At 44.8% G+C, this 10,224-nt stretch overlaps 1 protein-coding gene and 3 non-coding genes across 4 annotated transcripts in view; all 4 read right to left on the reverse strand.

The window, feature by feature from the left end:
- Nucleotides 1–10,130, reverse strand: part of cntrl (centriolin) — a 30,939-nt gene extending 20,809 nt beyond the window's left edge. The window contains exons 1-12 of the mRNA XM_037097760.1: nucleotides 9,975–10,130; nucleotides 8,738–8,816; nucleotides 8,542–8,651; nucleotides 8,310–8,440; nucleotides 7,752–7,893; nucleotides 7,180–7,366; nucleotides 6,882–7,099; nucleotides 6,563–6,601; nucleotides 5,647–5,766; nucleotides 5,295–5,472; nucleotides 699–763; nucleotides 320–454 (exon numbers count right to left, since the gene is read on the reverse strand). Coding sequence (XP_036953655.1) covers nucleotides 320–454; nucleotides 699–763; nucleotides 5,295–5,472; nucleotides 5,647–5,766; nucleotides 6,563–6,601; nucleotides 6,882–7,099; nucleotides 7,180–7,366; nucleotides 7,752–7,893; nucleotides 8,310–8,440; nucleotides 8,542–8,651; nucleotides 8,738–8,816; nucleotides 9,975–10,022 — 1,452 coding nt within the window. The 5' untranslated portion in view covers nucleotides 10,023–10,130. The remainder of the gene's footprint in view (nucleotides 1–319; nucleotides 455–698; nucleotides 764–5,294; nucleotides 5,473–5,646; nucleotides 5,767–6,562; nucleotides 6,602–6,881; nucleotides 7,100–7,179; nucleotides 7,367–7,751; nucleotides 7,894–8,309; nucleotides 8,441–8,541; nucleotides 8,652–8,737; nucleotides 8,817–9,974) is intronic.
- trnas-gcu lies at nucleotides 1,017–1,098 on the reverse strand. Its single transcript has one exon. It is a non-coding gene; the product is annotated as a tRNA-Ser (tRNA).
- Nucleotides 1,376–1,448, reverse strand: trnam-cau. Its single transcript has one exon. It is a non-coding gene; the product is annotated as a tRNA-Met (tRNA).
- trnaa-agc lies at nucleotides 1,863–1,935 on the reverse strand. Its single transcript has one exon. It is a non-coding gene; the product is annotated as a tRNA-Ala (tRNA).
- Nucleotides 10,131–10,224: the final 94 nt, after the last annotated feature.

The raw sequence follows: 10,224 nt of genomic DNA on the forward strand, positions 1-10,224 counted from the left end.
TCTTCTTCTCTGGAATAAAGGCTCATGTCCACAGAGCGTTTTTTTCTGAGCACCAGCGTCTTTGTTCATTTGTTGTTATTGTCTCATCTTCTCAGAAAGGCTCTGCTGGCATCACCGTGGCTCTTTTTCTTTCTCCTGGCTGACATAATAATATTCACTGTACTTTTGTGATCATGTGATCACCCACATCCTCCTTGCTTTGATGTCCCCAGCTCAACAAACAATGAAGACAAAGTAAACCTCAGAGGATCAGAGTCCATCACACAGCTGTCAACACTCCTCTGTGGACACGAACAGACCAGACTGTGATCTCACTCACATGCTGTGTCTCCAGCTCTTCCGTCTGTCTCTCTGTCCTCCAGCTGTCCTCTGTCAGTCCATCCATCTGTCTCCTGGTCTTGTCAGCTTCACCTCTCAGCTGCTCCACCATGAGACAACACAGCGGCTCCTGTTCCTGAGTTCAGAAACATGTTGATTCACTCCTGAGTCGACTTTACATGTCAAAGTCCAGGCAGCAGAGCACAGAGCTCCCTGATCATCACTCAGAGGGATCACTGATCTACAGAAGACATGTCTGTCAAACTGCCATGACAGCAGGAAAAACAGTCAGAGTTTGGCTGCATATTTGTTCGATTGATTTAAAGTGTTTGTTGTTGTTACCTCATTTTGCCCCATACACACAATGATGAGTCAGTTACCTGTCTGTGAGCTTTGTGTTCTGCTGGCTCAGCTGCTGCCTGCTGCTCCATGTGATCAGCCTCAGCTATACACACACACACACACACACACACACACACACAGAAAACAAAACAACAGTCAGTTGTGATCATGACACTTGTGGCTGTACATCAACTTCCATATCAGATATCACAGCAGTGTGGATGACTGATTCAGTGTCAGGTGTTAGTCGTGTGTGTGTATCTGATAATCCTCATTACTTTCTCTTTGAGTGGCTGCTGAATGTCAGAAAAGCAAAGGGTTTAATATTTGGAAACATGACATGTTAAATATCAATGCGACGAGGATGGGATTCGAACCCATGCGTGCAGAGCACAATGGATTAGCAGTCCATCGCCTTAACCACTCGGCCACCTCGTCAGATGACAGGCGAGCTTCAACAGTCAGAGTGTGAGTCTGAATCCCATCCTCACAGTAGTGTACCTCTATTTCAGCTATGTTAACATGTTAATGAGGTCCATAATCATGCAGCAGTTGTAAGCTAACACATCATGTGATCAAACGTTCCCTCCTGACTGTCCGCTGCTAGTTTTTATGTCTCATTACGTCACACACCTTTCTGCTCATCTCAAAACTCTCTACACAGTTTGTCTGACAAACAGACTACCACGTACCTCTCTGTCTGATTTAAAAGATCTGCCCCGTGTGAGGCTCGAACTCACGACCTTCAGATTATGAGACTGACGCGCTGCCTACTGCGCCAACGAGGCCTGAAGATAACACCTCCTCACTGTTCACTCTTGGATAAACTGGTCCAACTGAACAAAAGTTGGTTTAGGTGGACGTTGGGTCGACTGAAGAGAAGCGCTCTCACCTCCTGTCTTTGAGACAACTTGTCAGTGTTGTAGTGACTTTATTCTTACAAAATGTGTGCTTACTGTGTGAGAGAGCCAGTTACAGCTCTTGTCACATATTAAAGGTGAACATAAGTGTAGAACCAAAGAGTTACTTGTTGAACTCTGGGGTGAATGACCTCAGCCTCAATGTCTACGCGTTTACTTCACACAACTTTGTTTTCTCACTGACGTTAGCTGAAGACTCGACCTCTGAGAGCCCCCTGTGGTTGGTGGAGGAGGAACTGAACACTTTGAACACCGAAGAATGAAGAAAGGTTAAAAGTGTGTTGGAGAATGCGGGCATCGATCCCGCTACCTCTCGCATGCTAAGCGAGCGCTCTACCATTTGAGCTAATTCCCCTGATCGCCCTACAGGACTCTGCCTTGGAGCTGACACACATCCTACAAGACAGAAAACAGACAAAGCCACACTAAAAAGCAAAAGAAACCAAATACACAAGACAGTCCCGTTGGGAGTTGCACTTCTTCCTGTTCATTCAATGGTTCTCTCAATTTCGTCCTCTGTAACTAATGTTCGTTCAATAGTCTTTGTCGCTGATCCTGGCCCTGAAAAATGTCCATTTCAGCCATTTGTCCTCCAGTTGTGTTTCTTGTAATCTTAGGCGATGTGTTAATTTTTCCATCACATAGATTTCTTCTATTATCTCCATCCAGTTTTCCTGGGTTGGAAGGTCCGCTCTACCCCATTTTCTTGTGATAGCTTTTTTACCAGCTATTAACAGTATATTTACCAGATATCTATCCCCTTTCTTCTGTGAAATTACACAGATAGAGTACCTTACAACACAAAGGAATCTTATATCTCAACACCTCTTGAAAGATATCCATCCATCAAGAAAATATATATTTATCAATGTTACTGGTTCGTTTTCTAATCTACCCATTACTATAATATATCTCCCCTCCTTATCTTTGAGCTCTTTCTCAGTCAAATTGGATCATGTTCGATATTAAGGTTACAACCCCTCTTCTGCATCCCCCTTTGTATGAACTATAATATAGATTCCTGTAGCCATATCTTTTAAGTTTATCGTGCTCTGTCTGTGTTAAACGAGTCTCATGTAAAAATATAATTTGTGCTTTTTCCTTCTTCAGTTTTGTCATGACCTTCTCGTTTTTCTTTGGTGTGTTCAAACAGTTTACCTTCAGCGACATTATTTTGACATTGTTAGACAACATTATACATTACTACTCCCAGAAAGTGCACTCCCAAACAGTTCTGAACACACTCAACAACAACAACTAGAAACATATTAGAAATCTGGAAAGACAACTTCAAAAGGTGGGGGGGTCGCTCCTTCCTCCCCAAATCCCCGTTGGTGGGTGAAGGGGAAATCCTCCTCTCAAAGAAAAAGGCCCCTTCCTAGACCTAAAAGTGAGCCCAGCTCTCGGTGCTCCATAGCGTCTAGTCCAACTGAAGTAACCTGGCCACTCCCAGTCGGCTCTTTTTAGTTTTTAATAGAAATAAATAATAATAATAATAATAATAAATAAACATAATAACTATAACTAAGGAAACCTGATCAGATAATCCCACTGTGGATCTATTTTTCTGAATCAGTCGCTTAAATCCAATACGTGGACAAGGTCCTGTTCAATATTCTACAGATAATGTTTGCTGCTTTTCAGACCTTTCATCGTCTCTTTTCCTCTGTCAGATCGTGTTGTTTGTCACTGTCCATACCTGTATTGTCTCAGGTCAATTTTCACCCATCAAAGCCTCTTTAAGATCTCCATTGGGAGTCTTGTAGTTTTTGTCCAGCTCGGTGCGCTGTGTCCCGGCTCTGACTTTGCCCCGTCACTCGCTGCCACTCCGGCTCTCGTTGCATCCTCCCGCCCGCCGCAAGCTCCGTGTCCCCGCCTGGCATGTCCACAGTGTGCCGCTTCCCTGGCGCTCCCATACGTCCTCACACCTTTGTTCCAATGAATCCGTATTTTTGTGAGCGGTGTCTGGAAACGGATTCCTTTTTCCTTTAACACTTTCTTGATGCCCACATAGGTCTTCCGTTTCTGGACGATTTCAGCGCGGTAGTCATGGTCAAAGAAAACTGGTTTTCCTCCCACCTGCATTTTCTTCTGCCATGCCTTCTTCAAAACTGTTTCTTTCATCTCGAACTGCATAAAGTTAGCTACGATTGACCTGGGAGCGGCACCCGGTCTGTTTTGTGGCCTGCCTGAAGATTAGGCCCTTCAGGCAGTCCGAGGTCGTTTTTTAGCAAAGGTTCCAGATATCTGGCAACGGAGCTGCCCTCCGTGCCTTCCGGTACAACAAAAATTCTGATGTTGTTTCTCCTTGACCTCCCTTCAAGATCCGTCACTTTCTCTCTCAGCCGGTCTGCCTGCTCCCACATCTCCACCTTCCACTCCTCCAGCTCGGCTGTGCGTGTCTGGGCCTCGGCGATGTCCGTCTTTTGTGCCTGTAGATCGCCGCTGGCCTCACTTAGCTTACAGTCAATTTCCTGTCGGAGGCTACTGATTTCTTCCTTCACCTCTTGTTTCAGTTCGGCTTTAAGTGCAATTAGCTCTTGTCGTAGCTCCTGTTTAAGCTCTCTTATGTCGTTACTGAGTGTGGGGAGTCCAGCCCGGAGGGTGTCTGCCTGGCCTTGACCGTCAGTATTCCTCGCTGCACCTTCTCCGTGTTCGCTAATGTTAGCTTTGGCAGCGCTAGCGGCTCTAGTAGCGCCAGCAATGCTCTCCGAGATTTCTTCCATTACGAGTTGTTTTTCAGCTTTGTTCGGCTTTTCAGTGTTTTTCCGGCTTCCGCGTTTGTTTCCTCCACTCATGCCTTACTTTCATCTGTCGAGTTACATTTGAATGTGGATTTTTTTTTAAACCGAGTTGGGAGAGCTCATTAACTAGACGTCTACACTCTCCGCCATGTTCCCGGAAGTCGTCGAGGTTAAGGTCTTTTACTTCCCCAGTGTTTACACCACCATCACCTGTGTCGTGTGCACGTCACCACATCTGGGCATAATAGTTAAAGCTAACACAGCTGTATAACAGTCATCCAGAAGCTTACAGCTGAAGGTCAGAGGGAAGTCTCTTATTATCGTCTTTCTATTTAATTCTTCCTGCTTCGTGGACGTTCCCCTCTTGTAATTATAAGGCAGACATATTCACCTGGCAGCATATCAGGTGAATGGGCCCTATAACGACCTTGTTCCAGTTCTTTGGTCATTACCCGAACAGGCTATGACCCGTTCATCACTTCTGTTGTTTGCCAAGTGCAAATACTCTTATTTCGTCAAAAAAAAAGGAGCCTGAGTGCCGTGTATGATGTTTAAATCACATTTTACACTTCATTTGTTAAACTGAAATTTAAAAAGATCAAGAAGCAGATGGAATAAATATAAAACATTTTGCAGGTTGATATTATGAAAGTTACTATTTATAGTGTAAAATGTCTCAAAATATGGAGATAATGAATATAAAATGTGTTTAAAATATATTTTATTTTGAAAGTCTTGTGAGAACAGTTGAAGTCAGGCAGCCAGACAGTTCTTTGACCTGCTGAGGTTCTTGCTTTAGTTAATCAGAACTTTTGAAAAGGAACATTCTTCGGAACCAAATCTCCGTTAGCTGAAATTCACTGTCGGAATTTATCGAGCGGCTCTGTGGATTTTATTTGATGTTGATGAATATTAAGTGGATCATCAGAGCGTCAAACTGAAGCTTCAGTCACTGGAAACCTACACTCACCTTCACCTTGTTCCAGCAGGAGGCGAGATGACTGTATGTGAGACAACTGATCTGGAGTCTGCAGGGAGGAGGAGGGGGAGGAGGGGGAGGAGGGGGAGGAGGAGGTGATGGTTTGCCTGATATGTTGAGCTTTGCCGATGTACGAACTCTCAGCCACAGAGTCCACAGAGTCGACATCCTGATGACACAGACGGGAGTTAAAACTCTGACACTCGCAGATATTTTATATTTGTGGCTGTTTGAGAATCAGTTGTCAGAATGAAATCAAGTGAACGATGTGACGGATCAGTCAGCTCAATCAGACAGCTTGTGTCCAATCAAATACACAACAGCAGAAAATGGAAAGTGTTACCTGTATGCTGCAGGTGGGCAAAGGGTTGAGTCTGGCATCGATCTTGTAGAAAGTGAGCTCCTGCTCGAGCTCGTATAGTCGGTGAAAGGCTCTCGTCAACTCAGTCGCTGTCTTCTCCAGCTGAAAACACATAAAAAGCTTTTATTGTGAAGAGAAACAGGAAGTCTGAACATTACAAATCACACAGCAAACAGAGCTGATGCTAAAATATCACTCAGACCAAACAGAAACATGAAAAACACATGATCATCTACATGAGTATCAGCCGACATGATCAACAGGACTCTCACACACACACACACACACACACACACACACACACACACACACACACACACACACACCCACACCTCAGTGCGAAGCTACCTGGGATCACACTGCAGGAGTCTGAGCCCATAGACATAATATATGTAGACGTGCTGGAACATAATCCTGCGTCGCCGGCATCTTGGTTGGGTCTCCTCACTGTAGGCTAGCACCAGAGTTCATCAGAATCAACGGAGAACGAGCAACTATGACCATATTTTGTGCAGTTTATTGTTGGAATAACCGGCGCAGTGTTGTTACCAGATCGCGGGGGATTACCTTTCACAAGTAAGATTTTTTTTGTTCTTTTCAATAATTTTTGTGACAGTGCCCTGTATCTTAACTAAATCTCTGCCGTTTGTAACAGTGTGAAAATGCGGTAAAAATTCGGGAGGTTATGATTATTGTAGTTGTGGATACACCTTCCTCAGTAGAAATAAATGCAGGGGGGTCGAATTGGAGACCCATCCAAGATGGCTGCCGCACTTATACATTAGCTCCAATAGGCAGCGTCAGTCTAAGAGGCGTCTATGTATATTATGTCTATGGTCCGAGGCTCTGGGGGAGCTAGGGATGATGGGAGATTAATGTTAACGTCATGTCACAGTACCTGATAGGCCACGCCCAGCTGAGACACAGGAGGGCGGGGCTAAGAATACATAAACAGAAGCCAGGGTGAGAGAAGCGAGTTCACTTAATTATCACAGCGAGGTCTGACATCAATCTGATAGTGTCACAATGTGATATCAAAATATGACATCACAATGTGACATCACATGCTGTGATGTGTTCAAACTTCTACATGCAGCAGAGAGGAAACGACTGAGGGAGAAGAAGAGGAGAAGTAGACAGTTCCAGAGAAAAGCTGCAGGAAACAACAGAGAGGAGGAAGAGGACGGACAGAAGGACAGAGGTCAAACACTGTGTACCTGCTGTGTGTGTGTGTGTTGTACCAGCTGATTCTTGGTGTGCAGCTCTTGCTCCAGCAGTGTGTGTGTGTGTCTGTGTGTTTCTGTTTGGGCCACGAGTGTTTGGTTCGTCTCCTCCTGCTGGTCCATTCGAGTCACTGCGGCCTGCTGCTCCTGCTGCAGCCTGCTGAGCTCTGATTGGCTGCTGTCCACCTGCTGCTGCAGACGCTCCAGCTCCTCTGATCACACATGAACACAATGTCACGTCCCGTCGTTACGTCACACACTCTACAATGTTTTCTGATGACAAATGATGTACCGGTGCTGAAGCGTTCATGGGCGTGTCCTCGCTCCTCCTGCGTGATTGGCAGCTCGTCTAGCCTGTCGAGTGTCCGGAGGTGGTAGAGCAGGAAGACGCGGGAGTGTTGCAGAGAGCAGGCGGGGTTTCCAGACAGGGAGAGCTCTGATAGGCTGCTCAGAGAGCGCAGTCGCGACAGCTCGCACAGCTGCAGACACACACACACACGACTGCAACAATGTTTACTGATCACTAATCAATCGTTTCATCGTTTGTCAGCAAAAACAACAAATCTCTTCTTGTCTAAAGCTGCACGTGTGTCTGGTCTCTATGACAACATGTTGACATGCTGTGTGATCCATGCTGAGGTTCACTGTGTTTGTTTTTTATGTTACATCAGAGTGAGGAGGATGGGGGTGATGACATCATCCATAGAGACAAAATACTGTGAACACTATGGTGTAGGCCCAGACTACTGACATCACAGAACAGAGAACAAAATGACTGAAACTGAATAATTGATTAACAAAATAGTTAGTGAATAAATGAATGGCTGCAGCAGAACGACTGTATGAACTCCAGCTGGGACTCACAGATGTGAGGAGGTTGTGCTGCAGGTGCAGTGTGTGCAGCGAGTGCAGCTTCCTGCTGAGCCACACGGGAACGTGTTCAATCCTGTTGTAGGACAAGTTCAGACGCTGCAGACTGGACATGAGCTCCAGTCCCTCAATCCTCCTGTACACACACACACACGCACGCACACACACACACACACACACACACACACACACACAAACAAGGACAAGACAAAGGTAACACATGTGGTATTCTTTTGCACTGAGGACTGACGAACAGCTCTCAGTCACTGGACATGAACTGAAGAGTTCCACTGGAGAAAACTCGTCATTTCCATCAACAGTTTTAGTGTTTTATAATTAAAGTGTACGAGGACACAACAAGTAGCTGGAGGACTGAACACACACTCATAGAATTCAAGTTACATCCAGTAACAACACTGACGCTGAAATCACAAACATGAACAAAGCTGCTGAACTTCAACATCTGCAAGAGCCAACACAACACCTCTGTCTGACTCCCACCATTTAGTGTGTGAGTGTGTGTGTGTGTGTGTGTGTGTGTGTGTGTCTCACTGGATGTTGTTGTGTGCCAGCTGCAGCTCTCTCAGCTGTGTCAGGGTGCTCAGTCGGTCTATCCTCTGGATCACGTTGTGGTTCAATGTTAAACTCTCCAGACGCTGACAGCCATGAAGGTTCTCTATGAACTGAACCCCCCCCCCCCCACCCCACACACACACACACACAGGTATAAGCAGCAGTAGCAGCAGTATAGACTGTGGCACTAACAGTATTAGTGTGTTCTGACCCTGATCCGTTTGTCTCCGGTTAATGACGACAGATTGAGGGATCGTATCTGAACCACAGACTGACAGCCAGTCAGCTTCAGCAGCAGCTCCTCTGTCATGTACCTGATACCTGACAGGAGAGTACTGATTACTGATTATTGATTACTGATTACTTCATGTGGTTTTAAAGCTTTGTGTCCATATTTCCTCATGTACCTCGTCTGTTCTCCTGAGAGTCTGCAGCTCCTCCTGTCTCCTTCTGCTCCTCCATCTCCGGACCAGAAAGCTGGACAGGCTGAGGATGGACGAGAGACAGACAGGTAGTGATCTGCTCTAAAGCTTAAAGGAGTAGTTCACCCCAAAACTAAAATTCAGTCATTATCTACACAAAACATTTCTGGAGCTTCACAGTAAAACAACATCAGCTGTTATTTACACCTCAAGGTTGGGTCAAACTTGTGCACCCTCTTCAGACAGTGCATGCTAACACTTTTAGCTCAGCAGCTCCAGTAAAGATTTCAGCACAAAAAAGGTTTAAATAACATGTGTGTTGCAGCTGACGAGCCATCTGGAGCTGTTTGACATTGTCTGGTTACATGTTTTAAAACGAGTCCCCAGCTACTTCTGTGGTTAGATATTATATTTAAATGAATATCTGATAAAAAGAGATAAAACGTAAACATTACATAATGATCAAAACCTCAAAAGGCAGTTTTGTTATGAAATATAATTTTCATTCTGAGTGTGTGTGCAGCCACTCATAGAGCAGCCCTGTCTTATGTCTTAATTATGTCGTGATTGTATTTATTTGTATTTAGTCTCTAGCTTCTTTTAAATATTCTTGATCACACTTCTGAGTAACTGTTCTTATACACACCGTTCTGACGTCTTTGTGATTGATCCTGTTCATTTATCTGTCTTGTCGGTGTCACTTCGTTTACCAAAATTTCTTATTACTTTTATTTATCATTATTATGAATTAATTAACGTTATATTTGAAGAACTTGAGCCTCTTTATTTGTCAGCAGTGAATAATTCCTCATCAGGTCAGAAACCTGCTAACCTAACTTACAGCTACTAGCTAGTTAGTAACGTTAGTTAGCAACTTTTTTTCTTTAGAGAGTAAACCGGCTAAAGTTAGCGTCAGTAATTAAAACTAATAACCAGTAACGTTGAAGGTAACTGTTACTGGTCGGACTGGGCTGTTGGACTCACAGTGACCGAACCCTTCTGTCCTCGCTGTTCTTACCATCAACTATCTGGTTAAATTATCACATAATTCGCTTGAGCTTAGCTTTAGCCTGGTTAGTGTGTGGTCACCATAGCAACCCAAAGCTTAAACTAGCGCGGGCTTTAACTTTAAACTTAGTAAGCTAACAGCTAACAGCTCCTTTAAACAGTGCACACCGGGCTCCCGGTGACCGACAGACAGACGGTTAACGGTTAACTTTACCTCTGCTAACGTGAGCCCGGTTAGCGTTAGCCAGTCCTCCGTCTCCATGGGAACCAGCGATACAAATCCGGTGACGTGACGTCAGCCATGTTAGCGTCAGTTAGAGACCCACACACACAGCTGCAGGTGGATGTTGCCTTCAGGCACTCCTCATAAAATCGGATTATTCCGCGGCAGTATCACCGAAATACTTGCTTGATTACTCGCGGAACAGATTATTACTAGTCACTGTTTTTAAACTGCATCTTCA

Source organism: Acanthopagrus latus, chromosome 5, assembly GCF_904848185.1.
Source record: "Acanthopagrus latus isolate v.2019 chromosome 5, fAcaLat1.1, whole genome shotgun sequence".
In the NCBI taxonomy this organism is placed as follows: domain Eukaryota; kingdom Metazoa; phylum Chordata; class Actinopteri; order Spariformes; family Sparidae; genus Acanthopagrus; species Acanthopagrus latus.